This window comes from Castor canadensis, chromosome 10, assembly GCF_047511655.1.
Source record: "Castor canadensis chromosome 10, mCasCan1.hap1v2, whole genome shotgun sequence".
In the NCBI taxonomy this organism is placed as follows: Eukaryota; Metazoa; Chordata; class Mammalia; order Rodentia; family Castoridae; genus Castor; species Castor canadensis.
The window spans coordinates 115,537,838-115,559,460 of record NC_133395.1 but is presented as its reverse complement, the minus strand read 5'-3'; the positions used below and the strand labels follow the sequence as shown (position 1 = coordinate 115,559,460).

Genomic DNA, 21,623 nt, shown 5'->3' with positions numbered 1-21,623 from the left:
CTAAGCACAGGCAGGCACAGAAGGAAACCTCAGTGATAGTCTCCATAATGCCCGAGCCCAGAAATCACTAAGAAAGCACAAAATGAGGAATTCTTAGTGATGGTGCTCGCCAAGTATAGCTCACCTCACTCACTTTCCCCCAGCAGCAACAAAAGAAAATCTAACTCTCCAGGAAATGTTTCAATAAATACATAAAAATATGCTCAGACCAGGTGCCAGGTGCTCATGACTATAATCCTAGCTACTCAGGAGGCAGAAATCAGAAGGATAGTGGTTCAAAGCCAGCCCCATGCAAATAGTTCTTGAGACCCTATCTCGAAAAAACCCAACACAAAACAGGGCTGGCAGAGTGGCTCAAGTGGTATTGGAATTCAAGTATGAGGGTTTTGCCTGCAGATTTATAATTACCTTGTTGATGAGAGTTGAATAAAGTATGCTATCCTAAACCCATTTGGGAAATGTACAAAAAGCCTATTTGAAGATCACTTTGGCAACACATGGCCAACATTAAAATGGTGATGCTGACCTTGCCTAGCATGCATGAGCTCTGGGGTTCAATCCCCAGCAATGCAAATAAACACATAAATAAAATGTTGACACTTCTTAGACTAAGGAATTGTACTTCCAGAACCTACCTTATAGAAATACCAGCACAAACACATGAAGGATATTCATCAGAGACACTTTTTGTAATAGCCAGGTGCTGGAAATGATTTCAATGTCCATCAATTAGGAGTTAATGAAGTTCACCCAGTCCACCCAGACCTTAGGGCACCAACTGCAGCCATTGAAAAGGAGTGACGGGAGGTGACGGATGTTTCAGCCTGAGGAGGAAGAAGAAGTTGTGTAACATTGTGAATGTTCTAGATGCTACTGCCTTGCTCATTTTAAAGATGGGTAGCTTATCTTATATGAGTTTCAACTCAAGTATTTTTTAAAGAGTAAGTCTAACAGGCTAACACTGAAAGATATTGCTGAGTGAAAAGAAAAAACTTTGTTTTCTGAGAATGTTAATTAGTGCATAGAAAAAGTTTGGAAAAATCTAGAACCAACTCGACAGTAGTGCTTCTAAGAGGTGAGTTTGGGCAAAGGAGAGAATTTGTACTTAATATTATATACTTTTACAATGCCTGTAATTTTAAAGCTGGAATAAATTACTTTCATACTGGTGGGGGAAGTCCAAAATTTGTCAGGGACTGAAAATGTAATGAGATGGGCAATTGCTTCTTTCAAGTGAAAGTGGAAAGTGTGTTTCATTTTGAATTTTATTTTTTGTGTGTGTTCCTTTCTTTCTGCTCTTTAATTCCTGCCTCTGCTGCCAGCAGAACCGCAAAGGGGGGTTAGTTGATGACTCACTAGGCTTGTTTTGACCTTTCAGTGACTATGGCTAATTGCTTCTGAGTGCAGGCCATTTGTACCACTTATTCTAGTTACTGTTTAGAAGGGACTGTTTTTGGAGACTGTAAGGATCTGTGAGATACCATTAGTGAACCACGTATTTGGTACAAATGCTTTCTTGATCTTCTGTACCAAGCTGGTCCTATACTCATGAGCCTGTCACTGAGCCCGGGAGCTCAACAGAACCCTGCGCTGGTCTGAGGAGTTCGTGTTGCTACTTGCCAGCACAGCTAAGCTTCCTGCTTCCAGAAGGCTCTGATAACACACAGGCCCCTTGGAAGTTTCCTCTTACATTTTTTACTTATTCATTGTTCTTAGGTTATAAAAAAATACATAAAGTAAACCAGAAATTACCTATAATGTCATGTGGGGGGAAAAAAACCCCAAGAGAATCATATGGCATTGCCTTTCTATCTTTGCTTGAGAACCCTTTTTGCATAACTGTACAGTGTTCACTTACAGATTTTAATCCTAAGTCACGTAGAAAGAATTTGTAAGTGTTAAATTATCTCAGAATTGTCTTTATGGGTAGATAATAGTCTGTCCATCAGGTAATTATAACTTATTTAACAATGTTCTTATACCGAATGGTTCTCTTAAAAATACTCTCTTAGTTGGGCAGGGTGGTGCATGCCTGGCTACTTGAGAGGTTGAGGCAGGAGGATTGCTTGTGCCACAAGTTTGGGGCCATTCTAGGCAACATAGCAATACCTCGTATTTAAAAAAAAAAAAATCCGACTGGAGGTGTGGCTCAAGCAGTAGAGTGCCTGCTTTGCAAGCACAAAGCCCTGAGTTCAAAACCCAGTCACTCTAAAAAAAAAAAAAGAAAAAAAATTCTCCTTAAATCCTACTTTATTGAAAGTTATTGTCATCTGTCAAAATAACTGGGAATGTCTTAGTGATGTCGTCTCATAGGTCACAGGCAAAACCATACCCCAGATAAATAAATACAGTAAAATGTGATCAGTGCCACATCAAAGGTGTGTCCACTTGTTCAGAAAGAAGAGGAAGGAAGAACATTGATAAGGCTACCAAAAGGAGGTAGTATTTGAGTAGACAGTTAGACAGTTCTAAAATGTAATAAATGCCTTCCTACAAGCAGGAAACTCGAGGGATGGCAAAGCATGGCATGTTAGGGGATGGCAGTTAGCCCAGTATGACTGAAGAGTAGGAGGGCTGTGGCTGAGTGGCAGGATGTATCATAAACATGTAGCCTGTGGTCAGATTATAAGAGGCCTTGTGTGCCAAGCTGAGGATTTGGAACTTCACACTGCAGGCCAGAGGGAGTGGTACCAAAAAACACTTGTGAAATAAAGAATATGGGTTTTGAACACAGGAATACCTCCTTGCCTTGGGAAAGTTTCCAGTGAACATGCTGAAATCTTATAGGGTGAAGGCTAAAGGTGATTCTTTTACCTTCCTTCCTGATGCTTTGTATTTGTCTTGAAAAATCATCATGGTCATGTGGCATATGTCAGCCACAAGTGGACTTGAGGTGGTGAAACTGGAGCCTCCTTGGAAAAGAAGAAATTGTCAGGAATAGGTACCACCTACTACCAGGTGGTATTTAGCTTGTATGGTGGTTGGGACTCTGAGCTGACAGAACCTTGGCTGAGATAATTGGAAGCACAAAAGGGGAAACCAAAATCTGTAAGGGTGGCTCTGCTGACTTCTGGTACAGTGGGATCCAGGAGCTCAAACAGGAAAGCTTGACAAAGTTTGTTGCCTTCCTTCTCTGTCAGTCAGTCTCTCCATCCTTCACTCTGAGTCCCTTTCTTCTCTCCTGTGACAAATAGATTCTTCGTAATCGGGGAGAGTTGCCACAAGAAGCTTCTATTATGTTATCTACTGAACTCACAATCCCAGAAGACTAGATACTTCCCTTTTTCCCTCATAAATCATGTAGCAAATTTTGGGGGAATCAGCACCCTGAACCAGGGTGGTAGAATTGTCTTACAGGTTAGGTCTGGAGAAGCCCACCCAAACTATGAACAAGGGGATACCTAAGGACAATCAGTCCTATTCTTAGATGGAGGGAGAATATACACACTGGCCCATGTTTTGGGTTATTTTTTAATGGCCATCCACCACTATCCCTTGTCCTGAAGAGAAGAGATTTCCCCTGGAAACAAATAGAGCTCAGTGCTTATCAGAGAGCTGCCCTCCTGTGCAAAGCCTGACCATCCATGTTCTACTTCTCTGGTACACTTTGTGTCCAGGTAGCACAGATGCAACGATGCTCCCAGCACGTGTGTGATGGGTGCTCCCTGTCCAATTTTCCTCAGCACATAGACTCAAGACAATGTCCTGTTTCCTAAAGGTCTTGTGACCATGTCCTCTCTTTCTTGTGAATGTATGATTTATGTTCTGTCAGAAGGACAGGAAGCCGCTCAAAGGATCCACCCAGTCCTGCTGCTGACACTGTGATGGTTTGTTTTCCTCATTGTTTAGCGGTCCATTAGCTTCCGCAGCGAGAGCCGCCCTGACATCCTGGCCCCCCGACCCTGGTCCAGAAATGCCACCTCTTCAAGCACAAAGCGGAGAGACAGTAAGCTGTGGAGTGAGACCTTCGATGTGTGTGTCAATCAGATGCTTACGTCCAAGGAGATCAAGCGTCAGGAGGTAGGTTTGGGGCCCATCTTGCTGGCAGACATGGCCAGCAAGAAAGGTGCCCTTGCAGGCAAGAGCCAGGCAGGGCTGCCTGGTCTCCTGATCAGTTCTTCATTGCACAGGGAGGAGGACAATCAGGGGTGGAAGGAACTGAGAAACCAGCAGCCAGCTGGGTGGGTGTGGCCCCTACTGTAAAAAGAAACTGGTGTGAGGGCTGCGGTGGCTCAACTGATAGGGCGTTTGCCAGTAAGAGTGAGGCCCCAAGTTTAATCCCCAGTACCACCAAAAGCCAATGTGAAAGCCAAGTGTCTAGTTAGGATTCTGAAGTTCACAAAAACAACCATTTTAGTTACATTTTGGTAGCAACTTCTAGAATATTTAAAAATATTCAGCTAATGGAACTTCAGCTTAACTTTGTAAAGGAAAAACATCTTTTCCATGGAGTACATACAGTTCACTTCATTCCCTGTAAATTTTCTGTATCTATAGTCCTAAGTAGTTGTGATGACATTACCCTCGGCGGAAGGTTTATTATGGGCTGTGTTGGGTGAAGGACTTCACGTGTGCGTCCAATAGCAAGAATCTTGGAGTCTGTATTTTTTGTGGAGAACCTGACATTGGCAAAAGGGTTACTTGAAAAATTTCCAGATTCTTTTCTAGGAATTTACTTGTACTTGGGTAAAAAGATAGGTGCGAGATTGTTCACTGCAGTAATTTTTCTAGGAGTACTGATTGAGAAAGAACCTGAACATCTATTATTAGGAAATGGTTTAATTCCATGGACTACTACACAGCTATAGAAACACAAGTGCCCAAATTTGCATTTGGCTAAGTAGATAAAGCAAGGCACAAAACAGGGTATAGAGCATGTTGCCATGTATATAAAAAATAGAAAATGAATGTGTGTGCACGTATGTATTCTTTGTAGAACCATAAGTTGTTTCTGAGATACCAAGGGAACTAGCAATAGTGTTGCCTCCTGGGGTGGCTGGAAGAAGATGAAAAGGGAAAGTTTTTACCATGTGTCCAACTAGACACTATAAATTTTTTATACCATGTAAACTTATCTATTCAACAATGAATGAATCAATAAAGCCTTTAAAAAATAAGACATGTAGGCTGGCCATGGTGATGCACATCTGCAATCCCAGCAATTCAAGAGACTGTAGGTAGGAAGATCATGGTACCAGGCCAGCCCTGGACAAAAGCACAAGACCCTATGTGGAAATTAATTAAAGGAGAAAGGGCTGGGGGCATGCTCAAGTGGTAGAGCACTTGCCTAACAAGCATGAGGCCCTGAGTTCAAGTCCCTGTACTGCCATAATAGTAAAAGTAATAATAATAAAAATAGTAATACATGGACCCAAAAAACTCCTGTGAAGAAGTATGGCAAAATCTTAGTGGTTAGTGTGATACAGTGAATTATATATTGGTTATTTATCTTATTTCCCGGCACACAACTCCTCATATCTTTGAAAAAACATTTTGTATGCAAATGGGCTGACCGATGGCTGTCACCAGTGGCTTCATGTGGGACCCACTAGGATTAGAGACAAGCAGGATTAGAGGGGTGAGACTTTCAGCCCCAGTCCCTAAACTCTGGGGAGGAGAGTGGGGCGGAAGGTTAAGTTGATAACCAGTGCCCCGATGATTTAATCAGTCATGCTGGTATAATGAAGTCTTCATAAAAATCCAGAAGGACAAAGTTTGGAAAGCTTTTTTCCAGCTAGTTGAACACATGGAGGTTCTTGGAGGATGGTGCCCCTAGAGAGAGAATGGATGCCCCTTTCCTGTGTCTTCCCCTATTCACCTGGTGTTCATCTGTAGCCTTTAAGATAAACCAGTAAATGTTAAGTGTTGTTCTGTGAGCCCTAGAAAATTAAACCTAGAGAGGGGGCACGGGGACCCTGAGGTATAACCAGTTGATGAAAAGCACAGGTAAAACAAACAAACTTGACTTTTTTTTTTTTTTTTTTTTTGGCAGTACTGGATTTTGAACTTAAGGCCTCACACTTGTTAGGTGGTCTACCACTTGAGCCATGTGTCAACCCTACAACCTGGGCTTTCAGTTGACATCTGAAGGAGGTGTTGTCTTGGAGACTGACCCTCACTTGTGGATCTGATGCTATCTCTAGGTAAATAGCATCAGAACTGAATTGAATTAAACCAGGTGGCGGGGGGCCTGGCAGAGTGGCTCAAGTGGTAGAGTGCCTGCCTAGCAAGCTTAAAGTCCTGAGTTGGAAGCCCTGAGTTCAAACCCCTGTACCACCAATGGTATCGGTGATGTCCACTGCAGAATTGCTTGCTTGCTTGATGTGTGGGGTAAAGCCCTACATACTGGGTCTTAGAAATGATCTGGGTGTGAGAATGTAGGAGAAACTGAGGCTTATTGTTCCTATATCCTCAGAGTTAACAAGGTGCTATTAAATGAGTTACTTAAATTTTTCTTCTTTATGCTTTCCTGTATTTTCCCAAGTGTACACTGTTGTATACATATATAATGTGTAAAATCTGACAGTGAGGGGAAAAAAGAAGTGAAGGAGGACAGAAGAAAGGAAGGAAAGGAAAGGATTCTGCAGATGAGGAAATGGTTAGGGCATAGTGAGCACAGGGTCACACCTGGTAAGTTACAGTCAGGATTTGAACCTGAATCCTAGCCTACGCCAAAGCCCATGCTGTATTTCCTAGTGTGGAGTTCTGTGGTTTCCTCTCCTGGGGGCCACATTTGGTCAGTTTACGTAGTGAGCTCTAGTAAAACAGATGGAGGAGGAAAGCTGAGGTAGACCCACAAAAAGGGTAGTGAAGAATTTTGAGCCAATCCAATTTTTCCTGGTTTTGATAAGATGCTGTAGTCATGTAAGATACCAACATTGGGTACAGTTGGATGATGGGTACACAGGGCCTCTCTGTACTAGTTTTGCACCTTTGCACGTGACTCTATAATTATTTCAAATTAGAAAGGTAAATAAAATAGAGGCCATGACATGAGGTTTTCCTGAGCCTGGGAAGGGGTGGGCATGCACAGCCCTCCAGCTGTGCATTCTTTAGGAATACCTTTTAAATCTTTAAGCAGATTTGTAGCTTTGAGTGTTAGAACCGGCAGCATCTGAATTTGGTCACATAAATGGAGAATTCAATAAATCTATTTTATCTTTTCTTACAGGCAATTTTTGAGCTTTCTCAAGGAGAAGAAGACTTGATAGAAGACTTGAAATTAGCAAAAAAGGTAAACTAAAATCCAGTCATTTGAATCACCTCGTGTTGTTTTTCCTGTGAGTAATTTCACAATCCTACATTGATGCTCTAGGAGCAACCTCTTCCTGCCTAAGACAGGTCATCAGAAATTGAGAAGCCTGCAACCACAAACCAAGCAGTACAGAAATAGCCCTGGGCAAAAAGGCAGAGCAGCTCTGTGCATCTGGCCCCTGTAAGGGGTAACCTCTCTGAGTCTCTGGTGCGCCTCAAAGACTCCATCAGTTTAAATCAGAAAGTGCCCATGCATGCCAGGCTTTATGTGTATTTCATCATCCTAAAAGTCTCACATTCAGGGCTTCTTTGTCCGTGAGAGAAAATAGATGTCTGAACCTGTAACTGTGTCTTATAAATAAAGGCATTTGAATCTTGGAAGTGGTGAACCAAGCAATTATACTGTCGTAAGTCAGGGTCTTTTATATGGAAACTGGTTTTTTGGTTGGTTTTTGTTTCTGTTTTTGTTTTTTTGGTTGATTTGTTTAGTGCTGGGGATCAAACCCAGGACATTGAACATGCTAAGCATGCACTCTATCACTGAGCTCAACCCCAGCTGGAAGCTTGTTTCTTAATCAACATTGTGTGGGAGGAAGAGAAGGAAACCTATGCCTTGTATCATTTATATTCTTGATAACAAATCTTTCTCCAAAAACCTTTCCATTCCAATGACCCCCATAGTTTGGAAGCTCAATCCAGGCTCCTCCATCGATACAGCCTCCTCAGAGAATCCCAAGATTGGAAGGATGCTTCCCTTCTTTGAAGGGTCCTTAGTCCAACTTTCTGCTAATAGGAAGCCCACCTCTAGCGTTCCTGGATGGCCATCCAGCTTCCATTAGATGGAGGCAAGAAACTGAGCTTTAGGTAGGGCTGGAGGGAGCAGGAAATCAGAGAGGACCAGGAAGGCATTTGACTCTCAGAGACATCATACTGGCCATATTTCCAGCTTCCCTTCCTGCATCAAGATCCCCAAATGCATGCTGGGAGTGTAGCTCAGTAATAGAGCTCTTGCCTAGCATACAAAAGATCCTGAGTTCAGTCCAAGACTCAGGGAAAAAGGATGTTTTACAGTCACCCTCTAGCTTGTAGTGGCCCTGACTTCCTGGAAACCTTTCTCTTTCCTTTCAGTCATCCACATCCACCCATCTTCCAGGCACCAGCTCAAATCGCAGTTCTTTTTTTTTTTTTTTTTAGTGGTACTGGGGGCTGAATCAGGACCTCATGCTTGCTAAGACAGGCACACCCCTAGCCCTTTTGCTTTGGTTATTTTTGAGATGGAGTCTTACCTTATGCCCGGTCATCCTGTACTTTGATCCTCCTGTTTGTGCCTCTCTGTATAGCTGAGGTGGCAGGTATACATCACTGGTTGAGATGGGGTCTCAGGTACCTTTTGCCCTGACTGGCCTGGAACCTGATCTCTACCTCCCAAGTAGCTAGAGTCACTTCCCTGCTTAAATCTCAGTTCTTATTCTCAGTACCAAATGGCTGCCCTTCAGCACCTCCCTTGGCTGCTCCAACTTTAATTTTTGACCCTGTAGAGCAGTTACAATTTGATTTCTCCTGCTGTTAATCTTAAACTGTTTTTAAACATGTATTTGATTTAAATATATTTCATTTTCCACACACTTAAAGAAAAAACAAAACTTCCCATTCAGTTGTATAAAAATCCCTGGAGGCAGGAACCTTGACATCTCTGTCTTTGTATTCTATCCCAGAGGCCTGGGTATCACTGGCCATTCTTATTGTTTAATTATCTTTAATAAGAGGTCATAGGGGACTGGCAAAATGGCTCAAGTGGCAGAGTACCTGCCTAGCAAGTATGAGGCCCTGAGCTCAAACCCCAGTGCTGGCAAAAAAAAAAAAAAAAAAAAAAGTCATAGGATTGGCTAGAGGTTTTTGCTCTCTTTGCTTTAAGACAATAGTAAAGGATACCAATCACTTTTTCTTTTCTTTCTTCATTTTTAATATGTACTCACTGAAGAAGCCTGCTAATTAGCTAATTTTTAATAAAGGGAGAGTTTTACAAGGTATAGGATCTTGTTGAATTTTAAAACATTATAACAGGGCTGGAGGTATGGCTCAAGTGGCAGAATGCCTTTCTAGCGAGTGCAAACCCGAGTTCCAACCCCAGTACTACGAAAAAAAGAAAAAAACAACAACATTATAACAATCAAATCTCTGCACCTAGGATTTGTGTGTTTTCCTAGTTGCATGATAAAATAAAATAAAGCAGCTTTGCGGAATCTGCTTTGTTTTATCAATAACCACAAAAGACTGAAAACAGAACTGGATTCTCCTCCCCTCCAGCCACCCCTATCTGCTGTTTCCACAGTGACAAGGAAGAAGTCATGGGGACAGCCAAGTGTTTTTTTATCATCTAGTACCTCTTGATGAACAGCTAAATTCCTCTGATTTTCAGTGTCTGTTTCTATCTCTTGCCCTTCCTGTGCAGGCCTATCATGACCCCATGCTGAAGCTCTCCATCATGACAGAACAAGAGCTGAATCAAATTTTTGGAACACTGGACTCTCTAATTCCTCTACATGAAGGTATAATTTTGTTTCCAGAACAAGTCATGACTTATAGCCTTAATTGAGTTGTCTTATAGTAAGTTAGTGATTATGCAATAATGTGAATAACTCAGGATCTACTTCCACTCCTGTTCATATTTGAATGCTAACAAAATAAGCATTCTGTTTGTTTTTTGCCAGAGCTCCTTAGTCAGCTTCGAGATGTTCGGAAGCCCGATGGCTCAACTGAACACGTCGGCCCTATCCTTGTGGGCTGGGTAAGAAAAGTTCTCTGATCTTTGTTGAAGATGGAGGTTTTCTAATTGAACTCTGGGTCTCATGCTTGAAAATAGAGTTTAATAATTTACATGGAGTTTCATTTTAGCTCAACCTTTTTTATTTTTGGCTAGACTTTTCTTATTGGCAAATATTGGTTTGACATCAAAAAAAGATCAAGTTTCTAGTAATTTGTAATTACACTCAGGCTTTATCTCTTCAGGGCATGTAGGCATTTTTTTCTTATTAAAGGTTTACTACATTTAAAGACAACGTGGCATATTCACAATAAAATATGTAAAGGTACATGTGAATCTATTATTAGTTTCACATCAAATAAAATAAAGCTAGGTAATAATTGAATTCAGGGCAATTACTAGTATATTTATTACTATTTTTAGTTCAGTAAAAATTGATCAATATATTCTTGTACATCATAAAACAATAAAAGCTTTTTAGACTATTAAGGAAAAAATTCTCATGTTGCCAGGCACTGGTGACTCATGCCTGTAATCCCAGCTACTCGAGAGGCAGAGGTCAGGAGAATCATGGTTCAAAGCCAGCCTAGACAAATAGTTCTCAGACCCTATCTCAAAAAAACCCATCACAAAAAAGGGCTGGCAGAGTGTAGGCCCTGAGTTCAATCCCCAGTACCACAAAAAACAAAAAGAAAAAAAGAAAGAAAAGAAGAGAAGGGAGGGAGGGAGGAAGGAAGGAAAGAAGGAAAGAAAAGAAAGAAAAAGAAAATACCCAACACAAAACAGAGCTGGTGGAGTAACTCAAGTAATAGAGCACCTGCCTAGCAAGCATGAAGCCCTGAGTTCAAACCCCAGTACTGCCCAAAAAAAACAAAGCTCATGTCAAAATGTAAACAAGGTAATAAGACATAAAGTGCATGTTTCTAATATTTAGCATATATTTTTTTTTTCATCCCAACATAGGCCATTCCCTTTCCTAGTTAAATAAAGAAATAAGCTGTGACCTTATATTAGGCCTCATACATTTGTAGTCCTAAGACTGAATTTGTTTTTTCTTGGGTGCATAATGTTACTGTTCATTTATTTAATTTACTTTAGACAAGACAGATAATCTCTATTTTGCTACAGTCCCTGCTACTCCCTAGTCTACATGTTCCTGTGTCCTACTGTGAGTACATGAGTGTTCCAACTCCAGGTGGTTTTCATTTGTTATTGCAGCAAGTAATGAAAGCAGATTACCTTGATGGCTTCTTCCAGTGAGATTAGGCCTCTTAATCCCTCTGATCCACCCAGTCTTAAAAAAAAAAATAGGCAAGGAGTGCCACAGCAAGTATTAGAGGTCATTTCGCTGTTTGGAGAGTGTTTCGAAGGTTATGAATCCTACTATGGCTATGAGTTCACGTTCTCCAGTTATACTTGTACTGTAATCTTCCTAAAACCTTCCAGTTCCCACCAATGCCAAGCAGATGTGCAGAAATTGTGCTTCTCAATTACTGCCTTGATCCAGAACCTTGGAAGATCTCATGACTTAGCTAGCTTTAGTTTAGGAGTTAATTTTAGCACCAACACTGATATATCCCAAGGGTATCTGAAAGATAAGTAATGTTCTAAGATGAATAATTTAGAAAATATGCCTTAATATTTCAGGAGAGATCATTTCTTATATTTTTGACTTTGGTTTTATTATGAGCCATGGTAGATGTTTCAACTTCTTTAATCCACAGACATTCCTCCAAAGACAGCCAACTAGAATCAGAGAAGGTTTAATGAGCAGAGTATTTCTTAAACTTCCTGAGTCTGTTGAGTGCTTTGATGAGAGCAAGGGGGGTGAGGGGAGGGAGCGCACACCACTTCAGCAGCATTACCAGAATGACTACTCTGCTTTTCATGAGACAGCAATGTAGAACTCCTTAAACATCATATATGCAAATTGTGAATTTGTGCCAGAAGCAAAATTGTGGGAACTTGCCTTGTTATTAACTTTTTTTCTGAAATACACATCTGTCACTTGTGTTAGGAAATTAGTTTGATCTGGGGACAGCTTTTGTAGTCCTCTTCTGTACATATCCAAAGGAAGTGTGACCATGCTGATCCATTGCAATCTGGACCCATCAGACATCACAAGGAGGCTCACAGCTTGAAGAGTAGCCTAAAATTAAACAACTGGCCCGTTGTTGCCAGACCCCGTGAGAAATGGCCTTATTTATCAGGCCTGATGAACTGTTAAATGTTTTCCCTCTTTTAACTGCAGGTGTCCATGTGAGTGGGAACTGTAAACCAAGAGGTACATCTGTTTGAATTCTGGTCTTTTTAACAACAAAATAAACATCTTAGTGGACTTTAAATGAGAAAAGTCAGAGCCCATTCGACCCATGAAAAATTGACTTATCCCCCCCCTGCCCCCACCAGGAAAAAAGTGAAAAGAAAAAAAAAAACCCTTTAAGCAAGTGAGCCGCCCAAACATGACTGCACTGGCTGGTCCTTTTGACCTTAGAATGAATCAATTACTCTTCCTTTGAAGACCTTAAACAAGTAGTTGCTTTTTTTAAGGAACCACCCTGATTACTGAGGATCAATGTCCCCTTCCTAACAGGTCACTTATTTGAGCAAGTCTTTCCTGTCACAAAGAAAAAACTTTCCAAGTCTCCAATCTCAGTAATAATTTATATGCTCTCCACTGCAGTGAGTTCTCATGTTAATTTCAGTTAATTAAAATTGAGTTCCAAAGAGAGAGGCTGAACACATGGAAGTTAATTAAAATAATGATACATATAAATTATTATTATATGTTAGTTTTCACAATGTTAGGGCGATAGAATTTCTAAAAAAAAGTGAGTTTTCCTTATAAATTCTTTTTTTTTGGTCAGTACTGGGGATTGAACTCAGAGCCTACACCTTGAGTCACTTCACCAGCTCAATTGGGTTTTTTCAAGATAGGGTCTTGCGAACTGTTTGCCAGGGCTGGCTTTGAACCATGATCCTCCTGATCTCTGTCTCCTGAATAGCTAGGATTACAGGTGTGAACTACTAGTGCCCAGCACCTTATAAATTGATAGTCCATTTAAAGAGATATCAAGTAGTTCAGAGCTTTGGGGGGAGGGGAGTAAGAATAGGCCTCAGACTGCAACTGAGCAAGTAGTTTTGCTTCTCTAAACCAAGGTTTCTTCAGTACAATATTGTAGGGACAAATAATAATAATAACTAGTGTGTACTGATGTGTAACCAGGCACCAAGCCCCATATGCCTTATCTCCTTAAAGGAGAAGAAGACATTAGTATATGCACTCTGTAAGTGGAGAAACTGAGGCTTGGAAAAGTCATCCATGAATAGCTGTCCAAGTTTGCTTTTAAATCTGTTTCTACTTCCAGGGACTGTCCACTTCACCACTAAGTTTTCCTCTCATACTTTAAACAAGTGAGTGTGTTTGTATTTGAGAACCAAGACATACATGTTCTTCCTCCTGTGTCAAGCTAAAGATCACTTGGGGTCTTTTCTAAACAGCAGCTGAACCAGATAGCTTTTTTGAGTCATGCCCAGGAAATGAGCACCCTGTCAGGTGTGAACACAGCACCAAAACTTGACTTGGTTACCATGGTAGCAGGTGGCAGGATCAGAGAGACTAATGGCCCATTGGACAGTGAGCAGCAGGGCAGCTGGGGTTCCTCACTAGTTTATATCCAATGGTTACTGCTAATTTATTTCTCCATTAATGAAAACATTGGTCATTTCCAGGTCTTTTAAGAGGCGAGGAAGTAGAAATTAAATTAAGAGAGCCGGAGGTGTTTTTTAATTAACTCTGAAACTAAATTACAAGTGCCACATCTGTGTGTGTGTGTGTGTGTGTGTGTGTGTATGTGTACCATTATCATTACTTTTGAATGTAAGGTTGCAGCTCTCTTTAACACAAATCGAAGGAGTTTTATAGCATATTTCCAAGGAATGCTAAGTTCTCTATTAAACCTTTCAAATATTACTTCCCTGGTAACTTTTTGTTTGTTTCAGTCAGTGAGAAAATAATCTGAATAAGAGATGTAAAAGAAGCAGCCAAATGTTTAAACTTTCAGATGCTGCTACTTTATTTTTGAGCAATATTCCCAAACCTTCAAATATTACCTAATCTTGTAATCCATTAGGCATTCATGTATTTGTTCACCCAGAACACAAACTTTGTCTGTTGTATAATAGGCACAGTGCAAAGTACTGGGGCTACAGAAATCAAAAATGCCCTCTTGTCACCATCTTACATTGAATCTTCTACAGAGCGGGTGGGATGGTGAATGCATCTTCCTAAATGATGTACAGGAGATGAAGGAATGCAGCTAGGCCCCTGGCTACATTTTATTGCTTCTGGTGGCTTTTCGTTAGGACTTGGAACCTCAGGTGCAATTAAGAGGGAGGAGTAAAATGGGGAGATGGATAGAGAACCCCTTTCCTTCAGTCTCTGATGTGGTGTTTGCACAATGTGACTAATGGGACCTGTCAGGGAAATTAGCATTCTGCTGGAATGAAAGCAGTGAAGTTCAAATGTTCCAAAGTCTTTAAGCTTAAATTGTGCTTTGCGTGGTTATTGTGATGTGAACCACAAGATAATAGCCAGAAATATTTCCTGGCCTGTCAGGGCTAATTTAAAAGATTTTTCTAAATAATTCCTATGTCTAACTTTTTTTTTTTTTTTAACTAATCATACTTTTGCTGTAACTTCTTGAGGCCTGTTATAGTTGGAGTCAGGTAATCTTAAACAAGGTGGAAGCGCTTGAGGGCAGGGCTGTGGACTCTGACTCCTTGTTTTGTGTATGTGCCACTCAGTCTTCTACATTTGTTTCTTAATTTTTAAAGGAATCCTTTAAAAAAAATTTTTTAATCCTTTATTTTAAAAACTAAGCAAGGTGACTTTTGCCTTCCTGGATACTTTTGGAAGGATTCGGAAAATTCTGAAAAACATAAACACGTGCATAATTCTGGTTCTTTTGTTTTTAGATTAGATGGTTAAAATGCAAACAAATTGTGGTAGGGGTCTTACTACTCAAGAAAGTAAAACATGCAACTAAAAAACTGCTGCAGTGTTTGAGGCTTCCACCACTGGTTTCCTCCAGCCATGCAGATAAAGGAATATTGACCAGCCTGCAGATTGATTTGGTGGTTGTTCAATCCCAAAAAGTGATGCTAGCTTGTACCTTCAGAGCTCCATTATTTGTCACCCTACTCCCTTTTTGTGCTTCCTTCTCAGCTGCCTTGTCTCAGCTCCTATGACAGCTACTGCAGCAATCAGGTAGCCGCCAAAGCTCTGCTGGACCACAAAAAGCAGGACCACCGAGTCCAGGATTTCCTTCAGCGATGCTTAGAGTCCCCCTTTAGCCGCAAACTGGATCTCTGGAATTTCCTTGATATTCCAAGAAGCCGTCTGGTGAAATACCCTCTGCTTCTTCGAGAAATCTTGAGGCACACACCCAATGACAATCCAGATCAGCAGCATTTGGAAGAAGCTGTAAGTTTGCCTGTTTCTTTCTGTCTTGCTTTGTTATTTCCCCATATTGGCTAATGAATTGGGTCCATGGATACTATGGTCCTGGGACCCAGAATCTTGGATTCTAGGCCTGGTACTACCATCAACCTTGTTTTTATTTTGCAAGTCACTTATCCTGTCTCTGTCGCAGTTCCTAACCCATAAAACACCGTGTTTACATGAACTGCTCTTGAAGGTTCATTTAGTTCTAAGATTTCTTAATTTCTTTTTATTTTTTTTTTGATGGTACTGGGGTTTGAACCCAGGGCCTCACCTTGCTAGGCAGGCATTCTACCACTCGAGCCATTCCACCAGCCTTTGGCTCTAAGATGTCTTGATTTTTATACAGGTGACTCTAATCTAGTGTTAAAATTGTTGACTGTGATGGTTAAGATCTTTGCTGAGATCTTAAATTGAATTGAATAACTTTGCTTTGTAAGAAGATGGGAGTTGCCTTTTAGCATAGCCCCAAAGCCCATTTGTGAGAGTGACATCTGTTTAAGGTTTAACTCCCCACAACACCCAATAGCAGTGGAGTGCCTGGTGTCACTCCTGTTAACCAGTGAGCTCCTCATTCAGCAGGCATTTATTGTGTCCAGACTGAGAGATGCTGAAAATGTAGATTCTTTCCTAGCAGCAATAAACAAGAGAAAATGGAGTTCCTATCATTAGAATATTATAAACTGTGAGCATCCCACCCAGAAAGCTGGATTATGACTCCAGCACAGTGAAGTGCTGTGGGCAGGCCAGGGAGAGTAGCCTGAGCTCAGGTGTAAAGAATGACAGGACATTGGACTGGCAGAATAGCTCAACTGGTAGAATTTGCACCTGTGTAGCAAACATGAGACCCTGAGTTCAAACCCCAATGCCACCAAAAAAAATAATGACCGAACAGGTCTCACCTGTGGAATAGGTCAGTAGGCCTAGGGTTAAGGATACCCTGAGGAACCAGCAAAAGATAAAGTAGAGGATGTAGATCCAGATGTGGTTATATCAGGTTTTAAATATCAATCTGAAAGTTTTTTCCTGTGTTGTATAATTAATCAAAGGTTTGTTCTATTTTTTAAGTATTTGGGATTCAGATTTGAAATCCCAGCTCCATTTCTTCCAAGTCGTGTGATTTTGGACACACTTTTTGCAGATCAGGGGACCAAGGAGAAAGAAACTAGGTACAGGGAAGTCTCTGTGGGAGGATGCTGGTGTGGGCCAGGTTTGAAGTCGTGAAAACCTGATCAAGGAAGTTAGTGGTAGGATGCAGTGCAACAGACCAATTCAGAGGACTTGCACCCTTGTTTAATCTGGCACAATAACAGGATATTCATAGGTAACTGGGAAATTAGAGTCCAGTGCTAACAAGTGATGGGGTTAATATTCAAATTCCATGAATGTGGACTCCAAATCCTCCTCCCGTACATTGATGTAAAAAGCTGGCCCAGTCTTTGAGCTCCTGTTACCTTTGGAATTACAGATTGCTGTCTGGTCACCAGACAGATTTGCGTCAAGACCTTGTTGCAAAACTGAGCTGGGTCCCTCCATATAGAACAGAGAAAGATGAGAAAAGACCCTAACTCATGAGGTGTTGGGTGTATCTGGCAGGCCCAACACACACAGGCGAGGCCCTGAATCCAGCACAGAGCAGGGAGGCAGGCTCGGGGAGAAAACCCATCTCACTTCATCTGTCTGTTTTTATTACTGGAAGAGTGTGATCAAGTTACCCCTCTCCATATCTCATCCTAGCGAGCGTGTGGTCTGTAGGAATAAAAGCAGGGAGTTCCAGCTCCTTAAATAGTTACTTTTGGGAAACGTGTGAGCCTGTTCGGAGTTTTACTAAGAAGACGTCTTCTTTTTAACATGCAGCATGAAAGAATACTGTCTTCTTTTCTAAAAAAAACACCCAATGAGCTAAAAGTTTGAATTTCAAAAACAGATAAAAATATGATTGTTTGCAAGATGAAAGTGCCAATTACCAGTTTCCCTTGAGCAGAAAGTGTAAAGCCATTTTCAAAAGTTGAATCTTCAGATAATTACTCAGACAGCCCTGTACATGAAGCAGTTTACCTACATTTGAGAATGTCTGCAAAGAATGTCTTCTAAAAGCCCACTTGCACAGGCACATTTTTTTCCCCTTCTTTTCAAAATCTTTGTAGCATTACCCCAGATGAGCAAAATTACTTAGCCCTGGACTCTTGGGGGTATTGTAAATGTTTGATAAACATAAAACCTGCAGTACTAATGTAGCTCAACTTAAATGATCCCTGAATAAACTTCCTATTTCTGCAAAGGGGAAAATCAGTGCTAAGCAAATTGCTTCTGCACTAACAGAGTTGATTGCATTCAGTCCTCTGATTAGATCAAAGAAAGGGCTTGATTTTAATGCAGTGCATAAACTACCTCATTGCTGTTAGAATTTCTTACTTAATAGTGTTTTCTGGATTGATGGAAATTTTTCCCCAAAGAGACTATCTTAAAGTAGAACTTTGGATATTCAGATATTCCAGAGAATTGCTTGTTTAATGTTTTAAATTCTAAGGACTGTTTCAGCCAGAAAGCGATCCTGTACGCCATCCCTTTCCCCTTCCCACCACTGTTCCCCAGCACCTTAAAAAAAATATTTACTGAAACCAGTGGGTAGAACCAGTTCTTTCGATGCAGAGGCAAAGAACACTGCTATTCTTGGTTCATGTCAGGAACTGATGAGTAGATGACATTGTGACACCAGGCACTAGACAGATAGGGCTTTCAGATTACAGAGAGAATGATTCCAGCATGTGTGAGCCTAACCTCTGTGTACTTGTATTTCTCATCATCTCCCTTTTGCAGTTCCTTCCTTCAGTTTGAGCAATAAATTTCAGTATCCAACAATAAGTTTAATTTAGATGCGCAGCTACCATGACGGTTTATTACTGGCAATCTGCTGTACGTAACTTTATAACTCCCTGAACTCCTGCAGAATAAATCTCTGAACCTTCATGATGTTCAGATTGATATTAATAGAAAACACTCAGTAAATAAAAGCAGATCCGGAGTTACTATTATGAATATGCACAGAATGTGGACTGATAACACCACTGTTTCCAAAACTAAAGAAGTAGTATTTGAAAGTAGTCATAGCTGCCTAAGGAACCACTGTGGCGTTTTATGAGTCTTCTGGCTGTTTATTTCTTGAGTTGAATTATGTAATAAACACATCTGTACATCTGTGGTGCATATCTTTTTCTGGTTTCCTGGATACTCACAGGAAATTCAGAAAGTGGACTCAAGTGCTGATGAATTCCTCTGTATAGATATACCTAGTAATAGGTCACTGGTATGATAAATCATAGACATTAATGCTAAGGTCTTTAAAAACAAGGAGAAAGCATGGATTCCACAATGAACTAAAAACATAGCAAGGTGAAAAGGTAGACATAAAGCATTTGCTCAGAGACCACCCAGATGTTTTAAGTTTCTTTGAAGCTACCTAGTCTTACGCAGAGCAGGTACTTAAAAAACATTAGTTAAATTAATTTGAAGGATGATTCACGGGTTTCATGTATTTTGTGAAATTTCTTTTTTTGTTTGTTTTGAAATGAAAGTTAATGACTATCAAAGGGAAGATGGGCTAGGGGGTGTGGCTGTAGTGGGAGAGCACCTTAGCAAGTGCAAGGCCCTGAATTTCAAAACCCCAGCACTGAAAAAAAAAAACACAGAGTGGAAGACTCTATTAAGAGTTTCAAGCTGGACCCCAGTGACTCAATCCTGTAATCCTAAACTACTTAGGACACTGAAATCAGAGTGTTCGAGTCTAGCCCAAACAGAAAAGTTAGTGAGACTCCTCCCAAGAGAAAAAAGCTGGGTGTGGTATTGTACACCTGTAATCCCAGTTATAGCAGGAAGCCTAAAATAGAAGGATCACTATCCAGGCCCTGTTGGCTTTTCTCTGTTAAGTAAATGTGATCAAGAACTCACGTGTGCTGTAGACATGATAAAAATGTGTATGTACTATCCTCATCATTACTCCCAATGTCTTTTCTTTCCATTCTTTGGTTCCTTTGTTTTGCAATATTTTCTAACATTTAGACATGATATCCATGTGGTAGAATTAACAACAGATCAAGATCTTGTGAGTGTGAGGCCCTGAGTTCAACCCCAGTATTGCCAAAAAGATAAAAATTAAAATAAAATAAATGCCCACTGATGACATCTCAGGTTTTGCTTTTTAATGACATCACTTTGAAATCTCTGCCCCTCACTCACTCACATTTGCTATAACATGGGTGAAATGTGTATACACATTTCTCTGTCCTTTATAAAACATTTATGTTTGTTACTAAAAAGATATTCAAACCATTTGTTTAAACTCAGTTTGCAAATACTGCTTGTACAGTAGACTGGTTATATGTAGAAAGATCTTGAAAGCTGCTCTCAAACCCCCCAAGAGTTGAATTTCCCTTTTGTTGAATTTCTACATTTTGCTTTGTTTTCTTTCCTTGGCCCAGTTTTGTATGTGCCTACATTTTCAGCTCTGTGAGCATGTTTGAAAAAGTGTGTAACATGAAATATATTACATATATATAGTAGTGGAGTCATTTGGCTTTGGTGGTCCTGGGATTTGAACTCAGACCCTCACTCCTGTTAGGCAGGCACTCTACCACTTGAGGCATGCCTCCAGCTCCTATTGTTTTGAGACAGGGTCTCACTATGTAGCCCAGACTCTTGCCTTAACCTCTCTAGTGCTGGGATTACAGGCATGTGCTACCATACCTAAAACATCAAAGGCTACCTAGTATCTCTTCCCCTCTGATAGAATGATGCATCACTGTTAGTTTTATATGCAGTACAAATATCTGTATGTATAAATAAATGTGTGTGTGTGTGTGTGTGTGTGTGTGAGAGAGAGAGAGAGAGAGAGAGAGAGAGAGAGAGAGAGAGGACAATATATTAAAAGCCTTTTTTTCTCTTTTCCCAAAGCTGCAACTCCCAATCCCAGAACCTCATCATTAGATCCAGTTAGTTTGGATGACTTGTGGGCTGACACTAAGACTTGTTATGGACAGCCTGCTTACAATCCCCATATTTATTTTCCTCTTTGTTTCCATAGATAAACATCATCCAGGGAATTGTGGCAGAAATCAACACCAAGACTGGGGAATCTGAATGTCGTTATTATAAAGAGCGGCTTCTTTACTTGGAAGAAGGCCAAAAGGACTCCCTGATTGACGGCTCCAGAGTTCTGTGCTGTCATGGTGAACTGAAAAACAACCGGGGTGTGGTAAGGATTACTCTCCTTGGGTGTCTCATCCTGGGCCTCCCCCGTCACTAATCCATTTGATCTGTGTTTCCTCTTACTATTCCTTGCCGACCTAGGATCATGTTGTTGTTGTTGTTGTTGTTGTTGTTCTTCTTCTTCTTCTTCTTCCTTTCTCCTTCTCCTCCTCCTCCATCTCCTTCTCCTCCTCCATCTCCTCCATCTCCTCTTCCTCCATCTCCTCCTCCTCCTCCATCTTCTCCTCCTCCTCCTCCATCTCCTCCTCCTCTTCCTCCTCCTCTTCCATCTCCTTCTCCACCTCCTCCTCCTCCTCCATCTCCTCCTCCTCTTCCTCCTCCTCTTCCATCTCCTTCTCCTCCTCCTCCTCCATCTCCTCCTCCTCCTCCATCTCCTCCTCCTCCTCCATCTCCTCCTCCTCTTCCTCCTCCTCTTCCATCTCCTTCTCCTCCTCCACCTCCTTCTCCTCCTCCATCTCCTTCTCCTCCTCCTCCATCTCCTCCTCCTCCATCTCCTCCTCCTCCTCCATCTCCTCCTCCTCTTCCTCCTCCTCTTCCATCTCCTTCTCCTCCTCCACCTCCTTCTCCTCCTCCATCTCCTTCTCCTCCTCCTCCATCTCCTCCTCCTCCATCTCCTCCTCCTCCATCTCCTCCTCCTCTTCCTCCTCCTCTTCCATCTCCTTCTCCTCCTCCACCTCCTTCTCCTCCATCTCCTCCTCCTCCTCCTCCTCCTTCATCTCCTCCTCCTCTGCCATCTCCTTCTCCTCCTCCCCCCTCAATCCTTCCTTCCTTCCTTCCTTCCTTCTTCCTCCTTTTTGGCAGTACTGGTGTTTAAACTAAGGCTCTTGCACTCTCATG

At 41.2% G+C, this 21,623-nt stretch overlaps 1 protein-coding gene across 9 annotated transcripts in view; it reads left to right on the top strand.

The window, feature by feature from the left end:
- Positions 1 to 21,623, top strand: part of LOC109681673 (rho guanine nucleotide exchange factor 3) — a 299,591-nt gene that overhangs the window by 271,095 nt on the left and 6,873 nt on the right. For all 9 annotated transcript variants that reach the window (XR_012436325.1, XM_074044006.1, XM_074044008.1 and 6 more), the window contains 6 exons: positions 3,850 to 4,020; positions 7,172 to 7,234; positions 9,707 to 9,803; positions 9,966 to 10,042; positions 15,246 to 15,503; positions 20,602 to 20,772. Coding sequence is in view for 8 of the 9 variants with exons in the window: in XM_074044006.1 (XP_073900107.1) it covers positions 3,850 to 4,020; positions 7,172 to 7,234; positions 9,707 to 9,803; positions 9,966 to 10,042; positions 15,246 to 15,503; positions 20,602 to 20,772 (837 nt within the window). In the remaining variant the exon portion in view is untranslated. The remainder of the gene's footprint in view (positions 1 to 3,849; positions 4,021 to 7,171; positions 7,235 to 9,706; positions 9,804 to 9,965; positions 10,043 to 15,245; positions 15,504 to 20,601; positions 20,773 to 21,623) is intronic.